Source organism: Hyperoodon ampullatus, assembly GCF_949752795.1.
Source record: "Hyperoodon ampullatus genome assembly, chromosome: 3".
In the NCBI taxonomy this organism is placed as follows: domain Eukaryota; kingdom Metazoa; phylum Chordata; class Mammalia; order Artiodactyla; family Ziphiidae; genus Hyperoodon; species Hyperoodon ampullatus.
The window spans coordinates 74527992-74550862 of record NC_136916.1 but is presented as its reverse complement, the minus strand read 5'-3'; the positions used below and the strand labels follow the sequence as shown (position 1 = coordinate 74550862).

At 36.9% G+C, this 22871-nt stretch overlaps 2 protein-coding genes across 6 annotated transcripts in view; one reads left to right on the top strand and one right to left on the bottom strand.

The window, feature by feature from the left end:
- The window catches only part of TTC23 (tetratricopeptide repeat domain 23), a gene marked incomplete at both ends in the record, with an annotated part of 113468 nt that extends 96750 nt beyond the window's left edge, over positions 1–16718 (bottom strand). The window contains 2 exons of the mRNA XM_079699096.1: positions 12478–12541; positions 16080–16718. Of these exons, the coding sequence (XP_079555222.1) occupies positions 12478–12541; positions 16080–16718 (703 nt within the window). The remainder of the gene's footprint in view (positions 1–12477; positions 12542–16079) is intronic.
- LRRC28 (leucine rich repeat containing 28) overlaps positions 15022–22871 on the top strand; it is a 191612-nt gene continuing 183762 nt past the window's right edge. For 3 of the 5 annotated variants that reach the window (XM_079698973.1, XM_079698972.1, XM_079698969.1), the window contains exons 1-3: positions 16411–16457; positions 19496–19629; positions 20075–20302. In XM_079698973.1, the coding sequence (XP_079555099.1) occupies positions 20135–20302 (168 nt within the window). In that variant the 5' untranslated portion in view covers positions 16411–16457; positions 19496–19629; positions 20075–20134. Of the gene's footprint in view, positions 15127–16410; positions 16458–18639; positions 18703–19495; positions 19630–20074; positions 20303–22871 lie in introns of those variants that run through there. The other 2 variants (XM_079698970.1, XM_079698971.1) reach the window with 2 other exon arrangements.

The window sequence follows — 22871 nt, the reverse complement described above, 5'->3', positions numbered from 1 at the left end:
TAAGACAGAATCAACACTGCTATTAAACTATGACTTACCATCAGTTGTAACATGAATTCCAGTTTCAGAGATGTTTAGATGCCAAAAGAAATGTGCATCTTTGAATCAATGAAATGAGGAATGTTATCAATACCTGCCTGGCTTCTGGAAGCATTTGAATCAGTGACCTTTCTTTAAATATGTGTCTGTTTCAATGTGTGTGGCACCATATAGTAACACCTTTAGCACAAAGACACACTTTTCAGTTCACTTACTTTGAGCTACCTGCTTATCATCAGTCACTTTTCTTTGTAATAGCCATAGCTGGGATTTAAATTTTCAGTAGAAATCAGCCCAGGCCCACACATTACCCTCTTGGGCTCAGCTTCCCAGGCCTCTCAATCCACTGGCCCACAACTGCCAGTCAGACATACCCAATCAATTGATACTATTTCTTCTGCCAGACCTGTCCAGTAGAATGCTGAAGCACATGATCAGCACCAGATCAAAGTGGGAGGAAGTAGAGGTCTGAAGCGGGGTCTCAGTCTTCCATTTCCAAGAGGTGATATTCAAAAATTTAATAACTGGTATAGCAGGAGGACCAACTAATCCGTATAGATGGCAACTATGCTGGAGCTGGGTTCTGAATGTTCCCTGCTGTTCCAGGTGTTAACCTTTGGGTGCTGACTTGTGGGGAGTTGTAGGGAGGCTTGAGGAGGTTACTGGCTCCTAGGAAATAACAACCATTATGACTGTATGAGAGTGTACTAGTTAAACACCAACTTTGCCAATATATAAGCTGAGGCATCAAAAAGCTGTGAAATGGAAAAACATCCTATAAAGATACAAAATACCAAAACTGAATGAAAAGGAAATAAAAAATCAGAATAGAATTATAACAAATAAATAAATTAGTAACTGAAAATATTCATACAACGTTAAACCCAGGCCCAGATAGCTTCATTTGTGAATTCTACTAAACCTTTCAAGAAAAGAATAATGTGTACCTTTTGCAAACTCTATCAGAAAAAAGAGGAGGAACCCTTTCCAACTTATTCTACTATGCCAGTATTATCCTGATACTGAAGCCTGTGTTCTCCTGATACCAAAGCCAGACAAAGATAACCCACGAAAACAACAAACCAATACCCTTGATAAATATGGACATAAAATAATCCTCAACAAAATATTAGCAAATGAAATCTAGTGACATATAAAAAGGATTATACCCTATGACTGAGGGAGATTCATCCCAGGAATGCAAGGTTTGTTTAACATCTGAAATCATTAATGTACTACACCATATTAATAGAATAGCAGACAAAAACTGCATGATCATCTTGATAGCTGCAGAAAAATTATTTGGCAAAATCCAACACCCACTTATGATAAAAAACTTCTTCAACCTGATAAAAGGCTTGATTTTAAAATTTTAAGGCTAACATCATACTTAACACTGAATGTTTGCATGCTTTCTTCCTAAGGTTGGAAACAAGGCAAAGATGTTTACTCTCACCACTTGTATTCAAGATTTTAACGGATGTTCTAGCCAGTGCAATAAGGCAAGGAAAAGAAATAAAAGGTATGCAGATCAGAAAGGAAGAAATAAAACTTTATTATTAGATGACATGATCTTCTGTGTAGAAAATCCTAAGGGATCCACGCAGAAAAACAAAATAAAAAACAAAACGAAAACAACAGTAAAACCCTATTAGAACTACCAATTTAAGCAAGGTTGTAGGATACAAAAGAAACAAAAATTGTATTTCTGTCAATCTGAAAATGAAATTAAGAAAAAATTTTCATTCACAATAGCATCAAAAAGAATAAAATACTTAGGATAAATTTAACAAAAAAGTACAAGACTTTCACTCTGGGAAACATTACTGAAAGAAGTGAAAGAAGATCTAAATAAATGGAGAGACATTCCATGTTCATGGACTAGAAGCCTTAATAATATTAAGACAGCACTACTCCCTAAATATTGGTCTATGGATTTAATGTAATCTCTATCAAAATTCCAGCTGCCTTTTTCCCCCCAGAATTTGACCTTAAATTCATATGGTAATGTAAGAGACCTAGAATAGCTAAAATGATCTTGAAAAAGAAGAACAAACTTGGAGGAATCACAGTTCCCATTTTAAAAACTTACTACAAAGCTACAATAATCAAAAGAGTGTGGTGCTGACATAAGAACTGACATAGAGTTCAATGGGATAGAATTGAGAATCCAGTAATAAACACTTACATTTACTGTCAACTATTTTTTGACTAGCATGCCAAGATAAATCAATTAGGAAAAAATAGTCCTTTTAATAAATGGTGTTGAAACAATTGGATAGGCACATGCAAAAGAATGAAGTTGGAGCCTTACATCACACCATATACAAAAATTAACTCCAACTGGATCACAGACATAAAAGTAAGAGCTAAAACTATAAAACTTTCAGAAAACATAAAACTATGCATGAACTTGGGTTCGGCAAATATTCTTAGATACGACACCAAAGGCACAAGGGATAAAAGGAAAAAAATAGATAAATAGGACTCTATTAAAATTAAAAACTTTCATTGCTCTAAAAGACAACCCACAAAATAGGACAAAATATTTGCAAATATATCATATACCTGATAAAGGACTTTTACCTAGAATACACTTACAACTCAATAATAAGACAACAAATAACCCAATTAAAAAATAGGCAAAAGATTTGAATAGATATTTTACAAAGACGATATATGAATGGCCAACAAGCACATGAAAAGGTACCATTATAAGTCATTAGGAAAATGCAAATCAAAACTATAATGAGAACCACTTCACAACAACCAGAGTGACTATAAACAAAAAGACAGACATTTAGAGGTGTTGGTGAAGATCTGGAGAAGTTGGAACTCTCATTCAACACTGGTGGAATGTAAAATTATGCATTCACTTTAGAAAGCAATTGCATAATTCTTCAAAAAGTTAAACACAGAGTTACTATATGATTCAGCAATTCCACTCCTAGGTATATACCCAAGAGAACTAAAAGCACATTCACACAAAACCTTGTGAATATCTTCATAGCACTATTATTTACAATAGCTAAAAACTGAAAGCAATCCAAATGCTCATCAACTGGTGAGTGGATAAAACAAATGTGGTAGTATCCATGTAATGGAATATTATTTTGCAATAAAAAGGAATGAGGAGGGAACTGATCAAGATGGTGGAGTAGGAGGACACAGAACTCACCTCCCCCCACAAATACATCAAAAATACATCTAAATGTGGACAATTCTCACTGAAAACTAACTGCAGACTGGCAAAAAGACTCATGTACAACCATGGCTGTAAGAAAAATCCACACGGAATCAGGCAAGAAGAGAAGAAATGAGATCAGGTCAGTACCTGTGCCCCTGGGAGGAGATTCAGAGGAAAAGGGAGATTACACAAGTAGAGATCCTCCCTGGGGAGTGAGTGGTTTGAGCAACATATTGGGTGCCCCAACCTTGGGGTCTGACACAGGGAAGACAAGTCCCCATGACTGGTTGGAATGCCAGTGGGACTAACAGGAAGGCTGTGGGAAGTCTGAATTCCACTCATGAATATCATGTGCCCACTTGATTGCTCCCAAGGCAGGTGAGAGGGAGCAGACTGAGGGCTGTGCAAGTGACTGGTTGGTTTCCCATGATTACCATGGTGTGCACCACAGCCTGAGCTGAGTGAGTGCTGCTTGGGAGCTTAGCTGTGAGACTCTAACTTGGCTCAGACCTGAAGCAGCAACTACAGGGCAGGGGCAGCCACTGTTGGTGCTAAACGTAGCTCATCAGAAAAGTCGTGTCTCTGTCTGTGGCTGGACCACCACAGTTCACACCCCGACACATGCTGAGACCCCACACAGGCCCTGCCTGCTCTGTGGTGCATCTATCTCCATACTAGGGCAGGGGTGGCTGAGGTTATGGGGAGAGCCCAGCGGTGAGAGACAAAGGAGTCTTGGGCCTGAGGTGGCATCTGAACAGGGCAGGGGCAGCCATTCGTGCTGCTTACACAGGCAACACATCAAAAGCAGTCCAGATCTCTGACCCAAGATGGACTGCCACAGCCTGTGCCCTGACACATGTCGAGTGACCACACCAGCCCCTCTTGCTCAAGTACAGCTCCCCTCTGGGGCAGTGGTGCCAGTGCTGGGAGGGAGGAGAGCACACACTTGAAGGGAACTGAGGCAGCTTGGGCCTGAGCCTCAGGGTTTCTGCTTCAGGAATTGACACCCACCCACAACCCCAATATGGTGGCAAAAGCCACTGAGCAGAGGGGAAGCCTCAGCTCACACCTGGCTCTGGCTCTAGCCCCTCCATCTCCAGCCCCACCTTCTACCAAGGTGATAGCTGCCAGTTCACCTTGAGGAAAGACATGACTTGTGTTCATGCCAAATTCCGCTCTCCCACCAAGGCCACTGGGGACATGCAGACTGTATAGGGATGCTTCCACATAAGGACACCCCTTCAAGACTGCAATAGGTTACTATTTCACCTAATTTCATAGAAATAGAGAAAGTTAAGCAAAATGAGAGGACACGGGAATTTGTCATAATTGAAAGAGCAAGAGAAAACCCGTGAAAAGACAACTAAAGAAACAGATATGAGGGACTTACCTGGTGTGCAGTGGTTAACAATCTGCCTGCAAATGCAGGGGACGTGGGTTCGATCTCTGGTCCAGGAAGATCCCACATGCTGTGGAGCAACTAAGCTTGTGTGCCACAACTACTGAGCCTGGAGCCCGTGAGCCACAACTACTGAGCCTGTGCGTCACAACTACTGAAGCCTGTGCACCCTCGAGCCTGTGCACTGCAACTACTGAGCCCATGTGCTGCAACTACTGAAGCCCGCGTGCTCTATGGCCCGCAGGTCACAACTACTGAGCCCGCATGCTGCAACTATTGAAGCCTGCATGCCTAGAGCCTGTGCTCTGCAACAAGAGAAGCCACAACAATGAGAACCCTGTGCATTGCAACTAAGAGTAGCCCCCACTCGCCACAACTAGAGAAAGCCTGCATACAGCAACAAAGACCCAACTCAGCCAAAAAAGAAAAAAGAAATATATATAAACTATTCACCAGATAAAGAATTCAAAGCATTGGTAATAAGAATGCTAACTGAATAAAGAATAGATGAACACAGTGAGAATTTTAACACAGAACTAGAAAAATATAAAAAAGAACCTGTCAGAACTGAATAGTACAATAACTGAAATGAAACACACACTAGAAGGAATTAATAGGAGACTAGGTGATACAGAAGAATGCGTAAGTGGAAGATAGAACAATTTAAGATAGAATAATGTAAATAGAATAGAATAATGTAAATCACCCAATCAAACAGCTAAAAGAAAAACATATTCATAAAATGAGAACAGTTTAAGGGACCTTTGGGATAACATTAATGTTACCAATGTTTGCATTACAGGGTTCCCAGAAGGAAAAGAGAGAGTGAAGGGGGTTGAAAATTTATTTCATGAAATTATAGCTGAAAACTTTCCAAACCTGAAGAAGTAAACAGATATTCAAGTACAGGAAACACAGAGGGTCCCGAACAAGATGAACCCAAACAGACCTATACCAAGACATATCATAATGAAAATGGCAAAATTTAAAGAGAGAATTCTAAAGCAGCAGGAGAAAAACAAAGAGTCATATATAATGGAACCCCCATAAGACTAATCAGTTCATTTTTTCTGAACAAACTTTGCATTCCAGAAGGGAGTGGTGTGATATACGAGTGGTGTGATATACTCAAAGTGCTGAAAGGGAAAAATCTGCACCCTAGGATACTCTACCCAGCAAGATTATCATTTGGAATTGAAGGAGAGATAAAGAACTTCTCAGACAAGCAAAAACGGAGAGTTTATCAATACTAAACCTACCCTAAAAGAAATGTTAAAAGGTCTTCTCTAAATGGAAAAGAAAAAGTTATAACAAGAAGTAAGAATCTATAGGAAAGGAAAAATATCACTAGTAAAGGCAAATGTATAGTAAAGGCTGAGGATCAACCACTTAAATAAGGTAGTATGAAGATCAAGAGACAAAGAAATTGTAAAATCAACTATAATGACAATAATCAGTAAAGGGATAAAAATGAAGATATAAAATATGACATCAAAACCCAAAATGTTGGGGTGGAGGGAGAGTAAAAACTGTAGATCTTGTAGAATGCATTTGAACTTAAAGGACTACCTTTTTTAAAACAAGTAGATATAGTTATAGGTCAACATATATATAGGTAACCACAAATCAAAAACCTATAGTAGATACACAAAAACTAGAGAGAAAGGAATACAAGCCTACCAATAAAGAAAATCATCAAACCACAAGGGAAGAAACAAAAAAAGAAGAAATAAACAGAGAACTACAAACACAACTGGAGAAAAATTAATAAAGTGGAAATAAGTACATACCTATCAATGATTAAATGTCAACGGACTAAATGCTCCAATCAAAAGACATAGAGAGGCTGATGATAATAAAGCAAGATCCATCTATATGCTGCTTATAAGAGACTCACTTCAGAGCTAAAGACACACATAGACTGAAAGAGAGCAAATGGAAAAAGATATTTCATGCAAATGGAAACAAGAAAGTGGAGACAGCAAAACTTGTATCAGACAAAATAGATTTAAAAACAAAGTCTATGACAAAAGACAAAGAAGGGCATTATATAATGATAAAGGGAAAAATACAAGAAGAGGATATTACACTTGTTAACACATATGCACCCAATACAGGAGCACCTAAATATATAAAGCAAATATTAACAGACATAAAGGGAGAAATTGACAATAATACAATAATAAGAGGGGATTTTAACACCCCACTCACATCAATGGACAGATCATCCAAACAGAAAATCAATAAGGCAACAGTGGTCTTAAATGACACCACAGACAAGTTGGTCTTTAGAGATATCTACAGGACATTCCATCCCAAAACACCAGAATACGCATTCTTTTCAAGTGTGCAGGAAATGTTCTCCAGGATAGACCATATGCTAGGCCACAAAACAAGTTTCAACAAATTTAAGAGGATAGAAATTATCTCAAGCATTTTCCCGATCACAATGGTATGAAACTATAAATCAACTACAGGAAGAACAATGGGAAAAGCACAAGCATATGGAGACTAAACAATGTACTACTAAAAATTCAGTGGGTCAATGAAGAAGTCAAAAAGGAAATCAGAAAATACCTTGAGACAAATGAAAATGGAAACAAAACTTTCCAAAATCTATGGGATGCAACAAAAGCAGTTCTAAGAGGGAAGTTTACAGTGATACAAGCCTACCTCAAGAAACAAGAAAAATCTCAAAGAATCTAATTTCCCATCTAAAGGAATTAGAAAAAAAAAATGAAGCCCGAAGTCAGCAGGAACATGAAAATAATAAAGATCAGAGAGGAAATAAAATAGAGACAAAAATAGAAAAGATCAATGAAACCAAGAGCTGTTTTTTTTAAAAAGATAAATAAAATTGATAAACTTTTAGCCATGGTCATCAAGAAGAAAAGAGAAAGGCCCCCAATAAACAAAGCAAGAAATGAAAGAAAAGAACAACTGATATCACAGAGATACAAAAAAAATTTTGACACTAATATGAACAGTTATATGCCAAAAAATTGGATAATCTAGAAGAAATGTACTAATTTCTAGAAACACACCTCCGGCTAAAACTGAAACAGGAAGAAATAGACAATCCGCACAGACCAATCACTAGTAGAGATATTGAATTTTTAATAATAATAAAAAAACTCCTAAAAAACCAAAGTCCAGGACTGAACAGCTTCACAGGGGTATTCTGCCAAACATATAAAGAAAAGCTAATACCCATCCTTCTTAAACTATTCCAAAAATTGAAGGGGACAGAACACTCTCAAATTCATTCCTTGAGTCTCCCACTACCCTGATACCAAAACCAGACAAGGATAGTACAAAAAAGGAAAATTACAGGCTAATATATCTGATGTATATACATGCAAAAATCCTCAACAAAATATTAGGAAACCAAATTCAACAATATATAAAAAGGATCATACACCATGAGCAAGTGGGATTAGTTCCAGGGATGTAAGGATGGCTCAATATTTATAAATCAATCAATCTGATATACCACATTAATAAAAGAAAGATCAAAAATCACATGATAATCTCAATATACACAGAAAAAGCATTTGACAAAATTCAACATCCATTCATGATAAAAACACTCATCAAGGTTGTTATAGAGGTATCATATCTCAACGTAATAAAGGCCATTTATGACAAACCCACAGCTAACATCATATTCATTGGTGAAAAGCTGAAAGTATTTCCTCTAAAATCAGCAACAAGACAAAGATGCCCACTCTCACCACTTCTATTTAACATAGTGTCAGAAGCCCTAGGCATAGCAATCAGAGAGGAACAAGAAACAAAAAAGGCATCTAAACTGGAAGGGAAGAAGCAAAACTGTCACTATTTTCAGATGACATGATACTATACATAGAAAACCCTAAAGTCTCCACTGAAAAAACTATTAGAACTAATAAGTGAATTCAGCAAAGTTGCATGGCGCAAGATTAATATACAGAAATCTGTTGCTTTTCTATATAGTAATAATCAGAAAGAGAAAGCAAGAAAACAATTCCATTTAAAATTGCATCAAAAAGAATAAAATACATAGGAATAAACATAACCAAAAAGGTAAAAGACTTAAATTCTGAAAATTATAAAACCTTGATGAAGAAAATGGAAAGATATCCTGTGTTCTTGGATTCAAAGAATTGATACTGTTAAAATGTCCATACTACCCAAAGCAATCTCCACAGTTAATGTAATTTCTATCAAAATACCCATGAAATTTTTCATAGAACTAGAACAAATAATCCTAAAAATTATGTGGAACAACAAAAGACCCTAAATTGCCAAAGTAATCTTGAGAAAAAAGAACAAACTGGAGTTATCACACTTCCTGACTTCAGACTACTACAAAGCTACAGGAATAAAAACAGCATGATACTGGCACAGACACATAGATTAATGGAACAGAATAGAGAGCCCAGAAATAAACCCACACACTTATGGTCAATTAATCTACAACAAAGGAGGCAAGAATATACAATGGAGAAAAGAAAGTCTTTTCAGTAAGTGGTGCTGGGAAAACTGTACAGCTACATGTCAAAAAATGAGACAAGAACATTTCCTCACACCATATACAAAAATAAAGTGGATTAAAGACCTAAATGTAAGACCTGAAATCATAAAACTCCTAAAAGAGAACATAGGCAGAACACTCTTTGACATAAATTGTAGCAATATTGTTTTTGGATCTGTCTCCTCAGGCAAAAGAAGTAAAAGCAAAAGTAAACAAATGGGACCTAATTAAACTTAAAAGCTTTTGCACAGCAAAGACAACCATTGACAAAATGAAAGACAGCCTATTGAATGGGAGAAAATATTTGCACATGCTATGATCAATAAGGGGTTACTATCCAAAATATATAACAAGCTCACATAACTCAATAAAAACAAACAACCCAACTAAAAAATGGGCAGAAGACCTGAATAGACATTTTCCCAAAGAAGACATACAGATGGCCAACAGGCACATGAAAAGATGCACATTACTAATCATCAGAAAAATGCATATCAAATACACATGAAATATCACCTCACACCTGTCAGAATGGCTATCATCAGAAAGACCACAAATAACAAATGTTGACAGGGATGCAGAGAAAAGGGAATCCTTATACATTATTGGTGAGAATAAATTGCCACTATGAAAAGCAGTATGGAGGTTCCTCAAAAAACTAAAAATAGAACTACCATATGATCCAGCAATAATTTCACTCATATATCTGAAGAAAATAAAACAAAATATACATGCACCCAATGCTCATAGCAGCATTATTTACAACAGCCAAGATTTGGAAGCAACCATCAACAGATCAATGTATAAAGAATATGTGATATATATATATATATATATATATATATACACACATATATATATACACATACAATGGATTATTACTCAGCCATAAAAAATAATAAAATTCTGACATTTGCAATAACATGGATGTACCTAGAGGGTATTATGCCTAGTGAAATAAGTCAGACAAAGACAAATACTGGTTATAACTTACATGTGGAATCTAAAAAAATAAAAGAATTGAATAATATAACAAAATGGAATCAGACACAGAGATATAGAGAACAAACTAATGGTTACCAGTGGAGAGAGGGAAGAGGGGAGGAGTGAGATAGGGGTATGGGGTTAAGAGATACAAACTACTATGTACCAAACAAATAAGCAACAAGGTTATATTGTACAGCACAGAGAAATATAGCCATTATTTTGTAGTAACTTTAAATGGAGTGTATAATCTGTGAAAATATTGAATCACTATGTTGTATACTTGAAACTAGTATAATATTCTTAACCAACTATACTTCAATAAAAAAAAAAAAGGAATGAAGGACTGACACATACTACAACGTGGATAAACCTCAATAACATCATGCTGAGTGAAAGAAGCCAGATGCGAAATACCACATATTGTATGATTCCATTTGCATTAATGTATTAAATATCCAGAAAAGGCAAATCTATAGAGACAGAAATTTTATTATTGATTGCCTGGGCTGGGGGTAGGAATGAGAAGTGCTTGCAAATGGGCATGAGGTATCTTTTTACAGTGATGGACATTTTCTAAAATTGGAATGTGGTGATAGTTACACAACTCTGTAAATTTTCTATAAAAATCATTGAGTTATATCATTAAAGTGAGTGAATTTTATGGTGTGTAAATTATACCTTACTAAAGCTGTTAAAAAATAGCTATTAAACCACCATGCAGTTTTATATGTAATTCTGACTTTTATACATCTTATAACTACAAGACTTTCATAAGATAGGGCAGCACTGATTCCCAAAGACAACATGGCAGAGGCTCCAAAAATTTTGTAAATCAATCTTAACATTCTGGCTCTACGAATAGATGGGTCACATGGCATTATTGCCTGACACCTAATAGGCCTCAATAAATGTTTATTGGATGAACAATTAAACCATCTTTATAGTGTGATTTTCCCCCAAACGTACATCTACCTGATAGATGAAACTCAGTTGATTAGGGCATTTTTTTCTTAAGAAAACTGAAAGAAATGAAATGCCGATATCCCCAGGGGAAAAGCTGATAAGCGCTTAGGTAGTCAGGATCAGTTAGGCTATAATGAGGTAAGATACTAACTCCTACATGCTACAGACACTTGATTTAGTGGGGGTGGAGATGGAGGTGGAGAGTGGGAATGTCTGATCCACAGTCTTTCAGAGATCCAGGCTGACTAAGGTTTAACTGTACATCAACAGGAGTCATGGTAGACTAACAGAGATTGAAAAACTGTGTATGGGCTTTTCACTACCATTGCCTTTAAGTGACCCACCTCACTTCTGCTAATATTTCATTTGCTCCCTAACTCCAAAGAGGGCTAGATATCCAGGGGAGTAAATGGAATATATGGTGAGCATTGCAGTCTGCTACATTTGTCATCAGGGGACTTTTTCTCAGCATTCTTTTCCACAGCTAGAGATAACCTCCTTCTCCATCTATCCGATTAAGAACCACTGATCAAGAATTTAGAATAGTAAGACAGATAGCTAGTGGGAACCTGCTGTATAGCACAGGGAGCTCAGCTTGGTGCTCTGTGATGACCTAGATGGGAGGGATGTGGGTGTGGGGGGTGTGGGTGGGAAGTCCAAGAGGGAGAGGATATATGTATACATATAGCTGAGTCACTTCGTTGTATAGCAGAAACTAACACAACATTGTAAAGCAATTATACTCCAATTTAAAAAAAATTTTAAATAGATAACCTTCAGGTTCTTTGAAGCAAATTTTGAAGCAGGAGACAAATACCCTGCTTGGTATCCCTGAAGCTTTTTTGGGAGGAGATGGTTCTTGATTCACCTTTTTTGCCCAACACTAAGGATATCATCTGGTACATGGTAGCAGCTCACTGAGATATGGAACTGAGTTTTGTCTCAGAGAAACAGATCAGGTGAAAGCCTACAGTCTGAGTACAAATATCTCCCATCTTCCCATGGTGTTCTTCAGTCACAACTTTTTTTGGGGGTTGAAATTCCTTCAATTCAGTTAAATAGAACCAAGAAACAGTTAAACTCGGAGGGAAAAGGAGCAAGAACTGATGCAATGTAAACAATTACTTTTACTGTTTTATTACACCACAACTAACACCTCATCTAATAAAATTTATATTTGTAGTGTTTAACAAAAAATAAGCTCAATGCTTTAGAAGAATAGAAGGAAATGCATCAAGATTTATGTTATTCAACCATGTGAAGTTATTTGGAGAAAATGTCTTACGAGGCTGTTACCAGTCTGCACTTCCATTATTTATAGTATTTAGCCCCTTAGCTTCTGGTCTCTGTTCTTGCAATGTCAGTTTTATCTGTTTCAAATATTACCTTTAAAACGCAGGACCAAACTCCTTAATTCTGGCAATTTTGACTTTTCGTGTAACTTCTCATGCTTTAAAAAAAAAATTTTATTATACCAAGGTCCCCATGAAGCTTTTCCTGCGTCAGAGCTAATTATTCTCTATTCTTTAGGCTGCACATATTTGCTAACAACTCACCCACTACCCGGGATGCCGTTTCTTTTCTTTTCTATTTATTGAAAGTTTGCTCATTGCTGAAGCTCAAAATGTGTCTTAACCCTACTGTGAAACTCTCCCTGAATATTTCTGCTCACAATGATCTGAGCACCTGAAGCACCTAGGGTCTACAGCAGTCATCTATGCACCAAAAACTATCCAGAAGTCTTCATTTAAACTTTTTGAGTCTCTTTATCCCAGCTAGAGTATGAGCTTCTTGAGAGACTGTATTTTATTACTTTATATCCCCATATATGGATTAACAGAGGACCCTCAAGAAATATTTATTGCATACCTACTCTGAGTTAGGCCTTGTAGAGGTATAGATGTGCTACTAGGTATTATATTTACTAGTTGAATTAATGTTTGAAGACTCTTTAAGATGCTATATTGTGGAATTTTTTATTGGGCTGGATTTTTTAAAAATGTTGCTATTTCAAATATGTTTTAATATACATTATCCTCATTTATCAGTATTTCCTGAACTTTTATATTTTAGTTTTAGTGAAAATATCATTTTTGAAAGTATAAATGCTGGATTTCATTTTTAAGAATTTATCCTTACATTCATTACCTACTGATTCTGTTTCATATACCAATATTACGTTTTCCTTTGTTGTTAGCAGATCTGTCCCTGGATCTCCGAATCTACAAATATACACAAAACTTGGATCCAGAGATGATGGTAATTTTCTCATATCTTTTAACAGTTGGATTGTCTTATGCTAGGTAAGACAATATACATACAAAAATATCCATTTCCTCTAATAATTACAATAATATTACTGTGTTCCTCTAAATCCATATTAAAGCAACAAAAATACACAGCTTCTTGGAGGATAAAATAATCTATTATTAATCTTACTACCTTTTTCCCTTTACCATTCAAAAATCCATTGCTAATCTGCGAATAATGTTCTTTCTAAAAACACCCTCTGAAACTCTCTTCCTGCCACTCTTGCATTATGCCAGCATTTTATCTGCTTCTTTGACACTTACTCCTTTAAAACTAGCAAAAAAAAAAAAAAAATCAGAAAAGTTTAACTCTTACATCTCTCACTGTGTCGTAAAATCCTTTGTCAATTACCCGATGTGCTTGAGAGGTTGTCCGTTTCTTTTTCGATCGAATTACACAGTTGTCTCGGCAGCCTGATTTATCAGTTTGGTCCACGCTGTATCAGTTTGGTGATTCTTTGTACAGATTGATAACCAGAAAAAGTCTAAAGTAGGGCAATTCCAGACTAAATTGGAACAGCCTTTTCCCGTAAAGCAACTTAGTAGCTAACAAAATTCCAGGGAAAATGAATGATAGAGCATGCACCAATAGGGAGTGGAGAATAGTGTTTTATCTAAGTTTGCAACCCAATCCTTGGGAGCCAGAGGTGGGAATTTTAAAATGGGGTTGTCCTTTCCTTGGAATTTTCTTAAAGTGGTATCGCTGCCTGATGATGTTAAAGTTTGCCAAAGATTGTCCAATCACTAGTTTGTATTAGAGGATTACCCCCCCACCCCTTTTTTAAAAGACTTTTTTTTTTTTTTTTTTTTTTTTTTGCGTTACGCAGGCTTCTCACCGCTGTGGCCTCCCGTCGCGGACCACAGGCTCCGGATGCGCAGGCTCAGCGGCCATGGCACACGGACCCAGCCGCTCCGCGGCATGTGGGATCCTCCCAGACCGGGGCACGAACCCGCGTCCCCCGCATCGGCAGGCGGACTCCCAACCACTGCGCCACCAGGGAAGCCCTAAAAGACCTTTTTGATGTGGACTTTTTTTCTTTTTTTAAAGTCTTCGTTGAGTTTGTTATAATATTGCTTCTGTTTTATGTTTTGGTTTTTTGGCCAGGAGGTCTGTGGTATCTTAGCTCCCCCACCAGGGATAGAACCCACACCCCCTGCATTGGAAAGGGAAATCTTAACCACTGGACCGCCAGAGAATTCCCTCCCCCTTGTTCTGAGTGAGGCAAAATGTGAAACTGACACTTGACAAATTTAGAGAACTTTTAAGAGTGGCCATAGGATAATATACTAATACGAAGAATCACATGGCTACTTTTGTGTCAGCTTCAGAGGGCAGAAGTTGTTTTAAGATGGTTCATTTTTCATGATCAAATATCAGATGTCAAATTAATGCATTAAAATATTTCATTTTTTAAGAAATGAAAACTAAGAGACTAACATTGATTACTTTTTAAAAATTGTTCTATCTATAGTTGCCTTTTTTGTATGTGTGACTCTTCAATATTAGGAGCAAATATATATTATTTAGGTTGATCTTTAATAACCGAAAGATTTTTGTTTTTACATAACCTGAAGATTTCCTCATTTTAAGTCTAGCAAAAAAGTTCTAGTACTACAAATTCTTAAGTATTTGGAAACCTGTATAAAAGGTCTTAGAAGTACATGACATATACCATCCATATACTTCAGTAACTTCTGAAGACCAGGTTTACTAAATAGATAATTGGTAAGTATTTCATTATAACTCATATTTTGTTTTGAGATAGGTCTTATTTTTATTTAATATAACTCTGCTTTCTAGGTTATTTACCTCTAACAGTAATTAAATAAACCAACGTAAATCTATAAAGTCAGGATATCTTGACAATGAACTGCTACATTATAATCAACATCAAGCTTGCCAAAGAACAATAAATAACAGTAGTTTCATGAGAGGAAATTTTTTAAAAACTTCATTTCAGAAGAAAAGTTGTCATGTTAACAAGCAAGGTACTTTAAAAAAATTTTTTTTGTTGTTCCCTAACAATGCTTTGATTTTTTTTAATCATCATAAAGGTCTCTTCCTTTGATGACTCTTTCTGCTGACATAGGAAATTCTGTCTTGAAGAAATATTTATTGATATTTGAAGAAATATTTATTGATAGAAATATTTAAATATTTATTTAATATTTATTGATGACTCAGTCATGCTAGGAACTGCCAGAATATTTAACTTACAAAGTTGTTATTGTCGTTTTAACGATTATTTCTCACAGCTGTTATTGTCGTTTTAACGATTGTTTCTCACAGCAGACCTACGGTATTTCAAGAGCAGAGACTAGGTTACTGCCTCACGCTTGGAACGAACCTGCCAGCGTGCAGTGACTTCTTTTATACCGGGCTTAAGCTCACTACTTGGTTACTAACCTTGGCCATATTACATAAACCTACCTGACCTAAGTTTTTCATCCGTCAAACGAGTATAGTAATAGTACCTGTGTCATATGATTGTTGTGAGGGTTGAGATAACGTATGCACAGACCTTAGAACGCTGCCTGGTATACAGTAAAGCGACTGGTGTTATTACTGTTGTAATTTCTCAATGTATGCATTGAATGAGAGGACTGCGTCAGTGAATGCATGAATGAAAGAACTGATCAGTTACTGACCGTCCCTGAGGCTGGAGCCGGCTAAACTACCCCCTCAAAATTCTCAGCAAAAACCTGATCTCGCCAGCAAACCGGGAAGCCGGAGCCGGAAGCAAAGACCGAGCCAGGGGCGGGGCCAAGTCGCGGAGAAGCCACATTGTTGGCCAATAGGCACATCGCTTGGAAAACAAGCCTCTCGTGCGATCTATCGTAAAAACCGCGAGAACGGTGGAGCATTATCGCGAGGTTCCGTCTTCCTCTCCTCCGCTCTGTTTTCCCCCAGCCCTCTGAAGTGAGGGTTCCGCCCCGTCCCGCCCCGCGTCGTCCGCGCCCCGCCCCGTCCCCCTCCCGGCGCCCCGCCCCGCCCGCCGAGTCCCGGCTTGCCGTCCGGCGCCCCTGCGCGCGGGAGCGCTGGCTCTGCTGGTCGAGGTGAGTGTGGCACTTCGCCATTTCGGGTGGCTCACGTAGCAAGGCCCTCTGGCCCGACCCCCGGCCCCGAGGCCGGGTCTGGCAGAAGCGTCCTGGCTGCAGCGAGTGGACCCCGGCCCGAGCGGGCCCGTCCGGGCCTCGGGTCGCCACAGCTGCCGGGCCCTCCTCTCCCTCGGTGGTCGGAGAATCCCGATACCGGGTCTGTGAAATCCCTGCCACTGGGCTCACTGCTTCCAAACTCTGACGACCAGAGTGTTTCATTAACTCGGGCAAAACGGCATGTGTTTTGCCTAAGACTTCTGCCAGCCTTCTTTTCAGTACTGAGAAAATAACCTTTAATAAATGCTTTTAATGTGCGGGTTTTAATTCATTAATCTACAATATTAGGAAATTGGAGTGGGTATTCCACTGAATTAAGTACGGAAATCAATCTAAGGGACTCCTTTCCCTTAAAACACACCTGTTTTAAAATGTGTGGAATTTTCTTAAGATGGAAAGGTTAGTTTGCTTTAAATAATAATAGAGTGGATTGGTGTTTACCTGTCAGAAAACTGTTATGCAGGTGCAGTTGTATACAGCTAATATTAAGTATACCATTTGATTTTAATCGTAGATAAGAGGTAGTGAAAGGAATATGTGTAAGAAAATTATGCTGGTAAAGGCTGTGCATTGCCAGTGAATGCATACGGAAAACCATTACCATTATTTATTATTGGAAGCTTTCAGATTTCATTTGTCTAGATTTCATCTCCCAAACTGCCTTCCTAGCAAGGCGCATTTTAACAGAGTGTAATGACGTTTTAAGGGCAACCAATCCCACCCATCAGGATTCAGCAGGATTAGAAGGAAAGCCGTCAGGTTACACTGTATTCTCTTGTTGGATCTTCCCATCAGGGAGTGTGGGTTTTGCTTTGTAGTCTTAGCTTTGTATAAACTTTGCCTACCGCTTAAATAATAATAGGAAGACGCACAGGCCCCACTGAAGTTCATGGAAGTCTGCCTTGTAAGAGCAGTGCACAGGCTTTGAACACCTGGGTTGGTATTCTGGCAAGTTACCCTCTGAGAAACTCAGTTTCCTCATCTATAAAATAGGCTAAATAATGTTTATTGCAGTGCAGAGTTTTAAGGATTGAGAGATCTTTATTGCACATAGCACGCACTCAGCATATAGTATCTGCAAGCCGACCTTAGATCAGAGGTGAAAAAAAATCTACCTTGCAATATTACTCACATGTCCTACTGTCAGTTGTTCATCAGCTGTTTGAGGGCCTGTTTTGTGCTAGAGGCAGGTATACAAATGTAAAGAAAACAGCAAGGTCTCTGCCCTCAGGAGCTTACGGTACAGTCTCTTGGCTAGATTGACAATAGATAGATACACCAATAAATATATAGATTACAAATTGTGAAGAGTCCTACAAAGAAAGAGTAAGAGAGAAGACTTTAGCTTGGGATGGGGAAGTGATTTTTACATTGAAACGTGAAGGGCGTTGGGACAGTGCTTTCAAAGGCTAAAGGAGAGAAGGAAGTGGTGTGAAGAGTTCAGCACTTTCAAGCACTAGAAAAGCCCAGGAGTTTGGTGAGAAGCCAGGGAGGGTGCTGCCAGGCTGGAGAAGTGGGTGGGGCCAGATTGTGAAGAGCCCTCAATACTTGGTAAGTTTGATTTTTCTTAATAAACTTTTGAAGGGTTTATTTAGAATGCATGTGACTAGGGAGCAAGTTTACCTGAGAAAGGGAGGCAGACATAGTTGGATTTACTTTTTTAAATGCTACCAGCTAAGTGATTAATGTATTGCAAAATGACTTGAGTGAACACAGGGAGACCAGTAATACATATGGCAAGGCAGGAGATGACAGTGGCTTTCCATTTGGTCAGATGGAGAGATGTGGATAGATTTGAGGTATATTTTGGAGATGGAAACCATACGCCTTGTGATAGATTGGAGGTGGTGGAGGAATCATTCATGACTTCCTCTTTCCTGGTGGTTGGAAAGACTGGGGAAGATTTGGATTGGTGATGAATATCAAAAACTCTTTTTGAATGTGTTAAGTTTGAGATGCTTGTGAGACATCTAAACGGCTTCTAGTTTACTATTTCAATGAATAATTACCCAGAAAACTTCCCTTTCTAAATACAATCAACGATGTTATTTCTAGCCTAGTTCCCCTTGCTTTACAGGGAGAGAATTAAGATGTGGAAAGATTGAGTATCTTGTTCAAAGTCAAGTAATATGTCTCATAAAAATAGGTAAGTGAGTAGCTAGTATAAATATGGGAAGGTACTGGACCCTCATGTTGCATTGGGGATATAATTGAATACTCCATATTCTCTGACCTTTTATATAAATAGCAAATACTTTCTTATTAGTTGGGAATTAAGAGTTTGGAAATAATAGAAAACAACCAAAAAGTTAGAAAACTGCTTCTTGAAAGCTTATGTTACTGCATTTTGTACTAACTTGGTATTAATTCCCAGTGAAAATAGTTTTTCTTAAGAAAAAACATTTTCTTTGAAAGGTACTTCTCTTCGGAGAGTTTGAGAAAGGGTGCCCAGGAAAACCAGAGTAGAATCTTTGAACAAAGCTCAACTTGTTTTTAGTGTTTTAGCATTTTCTTAGTATCCTGTGGAATCCTGTCAGTCTGTGTGTATAAAGACTTCAGGCTTTGAAATCCACTGGACACCCTTCCCCAGCCCAAGAAAAAAAAAATCCTTGTTCCCTTATGAGCTGTTTGACCTTGGACAAATTATTGAATCTCTGAGTTTGTTTCTTCTTGTGGTAAGTGATGTGAAGTTTGTTTCTGCCCTGTGCCTAGTTGATAAGATGGGAAATGTTATTTCTCTTCCTATCCTTGTCAATTTGGAGCTAGAAAGGAATTTAATCTGTTCTGGGTTCTGGCCCTTACCAATAAATTGCCGTCTCCATTTAATGTTAGGCAACTAAGGCCCAGAAAGATTGTAATAGAAAAGTACAGGATTCTTATTTCCTAGTGCAGTATTTCTTCTTTCATTGAAATAATTAAGTAAAACTCTATGTTTCCAGGCCTGTTTCTTTGCTACTTCTGATCATCTGCAAAGCTAAGAAGAAAGAAAGAAAAGAGAACAAAGAGATAAAAGAAAGAAAATATTAGAATATAGGACAATATTTAGGTAGTAAGAGGTGAAGAAAATGAAGCTGTAAGTGATCTAGTTATATTTTATATTATATACATTTCAAATATTTTAAAAATGTTTTAAGCTAAAGACAGAATGAGGTAGTTCAAGAAGGAAATGGTTTTGCTGTGTCTAATTTTTTAAGCTCTTTCTTTGGTTGCATGTTATGAAACTGGTCTCTGTTCTCTTAGATAGGGATTCCTATCTCAAGTTCAAGAACTATTTTTTTCAAATAGGACTATTTCTGCTAAGTAGTAAATATTGCTTAAATAGTGAGAGTATTTTTATTAAATAGTTATTCATTTAATCTTCTAAATATGTGTGAAAATTTAGTTGTTATAAAAGAAAAATATAGGAATTGATGTAGAACTCTCTTTTTAATGTCTGCAAATAGCTATATATACTAACTGGTTTATTTGGCAACGTTTGTTAGCAGTATCATAATTTTCCATTTTTTTGTTCTCTTTAGAAATGGACCAGTTTTGACAAGATGTAGTGCTGCAGTGTGCCTGATGGGATATGTTCAGTCATGGCATCTGAACTTTGTAAGACGATCTCTGTGGCAAGGCTGGAAAAGCACAAGAATTTGTTCTTAAATTATAGGAATCTGCAGCATTTCCCATTGGAGTTACTAAAAGATGAGGGACTACAGTACTTGGAGAGACTCTACATGAAAAGGAACTCCCTTACAACCTTGGTACAGTATTATGTTGCATTAAAAAAAAAAGTCATTTATAATGTGGTCCTGAGCAAGATATATTTTATATATCTTAAGATATTCAGACCAAGATTTGTATCCCCTCTTGTTGTATAAACAGGTAATAAAAGTACACATACAGAGGGTTCTCATTACATGAGAATTCACTATCCAAGTTCTTGCAGTTAGGAAGTTTCAAGAGTCGTGTAGGAAAGCAAAATATTCACTAATATACCACTTATGAAATCAGTCCCACACACTACTACATATAAGATAGATAACCAGCAAGGACCTACTGTATAGCACAGGGAATTCTACTCAATATTCTGTGATAAGCTATCTAAGAAAAGAATCTGAAGAAGAATGAATACATGTATCAATATATGTACAACTGAATCACTTTGCTATACACCTGAAACTAACACAACATTGTAAATCAACTATACTTCAATAAAATTAAAAAAAAAATTAGTCCCTATTCAGAAATCCCTCTTCACTTAGCCTGTGCATCTCTCTGGGCCTGTGCTTTCTTTGTGTGTTAAGATTCTTAGATGATTTATGGATGTTACAGTACCCAACAGACCAGTTAAAAAGTAAAGAAGAGAAAGACCAACAAGGATGACTTTGATTTAGACGTATTTAAAAAGGGAATGATTTGAAGATTAAAATATTAAGACAGGCATTAGGAGGCTTGATGTAGCCTTTGAGTGTTTTGAAAAAACCCCAAAACCAAAAAATCTTCTTTATGATTGCACTGTGAAAATCAGATGACTTTGAATTGGGCTGTCATCCAATTTGTTGGAAAAATTTTTGCCACAAAAGCCAACATTTGGTTCACTCTTTTTATGTTCTAAGAATAAGCACATAGTTATCATTATAACCTAAATTTTATTACCTATGAGATTAAAAAAACTAAAATATTTTTCAAGAGAGTGTGCCTGTCAGACTTTTTATTCCCACTGTTTATCATGATATTTGGTCTCTGTTTTAAATGGATTTTGCTTTATGTGGCCTTTTCTGATTATCACTGAACCTCATTTAAATCTTATACTTTGAATTCTAGTTCTTTTTCTCTTTAGATGATTTATGAATTCTTGTTGTTTCTTTGTGAACAGACCCATTTTTCATTCCCTTCTCTGAAAGTATCTGAGTATCTGAAAACATGCCTTACTGGCTTCATATATATGGAGTATTCTTCTGGAAAAGTTTTAGTTAATCTGCAAAATACCTACAATGTGTAGAAAGCATTATAAAATTTGTTTATCTTTGTTGTGTCTGAAAGTAAGTGCAAGTATATCTTTCATTTTTAGTGTTTGACATATTTGTGTATATATTATTTTGCATGCCTAATTAGATTTTTTTAAATTAGATTTTTCACTTTTCAAGCTTTAACAATCTGTATATAGTTATATTAACCCTTTTTGTGAGATCATCATTGCATGAAGTGAAACCGTATTTACCTAGTGTTTTTCTGCCCTTTGGAGAAGTGGTGTAAGAAATAATTTGTCAAGGATTACAGCCCACATTTTCTCATGTTTGTTGTTGATGTACAAAGAAAAGGTTGTGAGTGGATTACTTCTCAACCATCAGTTATAGTCCACGGGTAGAAGAAATTGACCTTTGCTTATAAATGTTACAACAAACTTTTGTTTTTGTGGCCGTTTCTTGGCTACAGTTTTCTATTTATGAAAATATTTAAGTATCTACTATACAATTTTAACTGATATAATGGCTCCCAAGCATACATTTCAAGTTCATGCTTTGCCACCTTTTTAGTCACTGAAGATTAAATTGTTGCATATGTTTTTAATGGCAGGTGTATATATTTTATTTTAATGCTTTCTCTTAGCTGGAACATTTGATTCCTTTGTATCAAAGAGCTTTTTAAACTGTGAAGTGCCATACAGATTGAGATGGTGGGAATGGTAGCAACCATACCATTCCGTGACTATACTGAGTATAGGACAGCTTACTTATATCCAGCATAGTCTGAGAATGGCATACTGCACAGGTTTTCAAAGCTGACGAAACAGTACTTGCCCTTGAGTGCTCCAAACTAGTGACTGCAGGCTTTTATAATGTTTGCTGGTGTTATTGATAAAGTATATTTCCTATAGAAATAATAGAGATTTAGTATGTAAAATTTGACTTAAACTGCAATACTCCAAAGGAAAAAAACACATTATTGGAAGCATATACTATCTCAAACACATTATGAGTTAATTGGCCTTTTTGTTTTTTTTTTTTTAGAGAAGCTTGGGAACCTGCCAATCATTTCCATTTCCACATTGTTTTATTATTTCTTATTAACATTGTTTTATTGTGTTTAAATGTCTTCTCCTCAGCATTCCCCTTCTCCCCTCTTCGTATGAAGCCTCTTGGTGAGGAGTCACTAATGCCTGACTTCTGTCCTTCCTTTTTCCCTTCAAGCTGCTCAGTATTGCACTATGGTTTATATTTGTCAGATGATTGTATGTCAGATGCTTAGAACTTGGGGAATGCCCATATTAAAAATAAAGCACAGGGAAAAGCCTTTTTTGTATACAAAAGAATAAACTGTTCATATTTT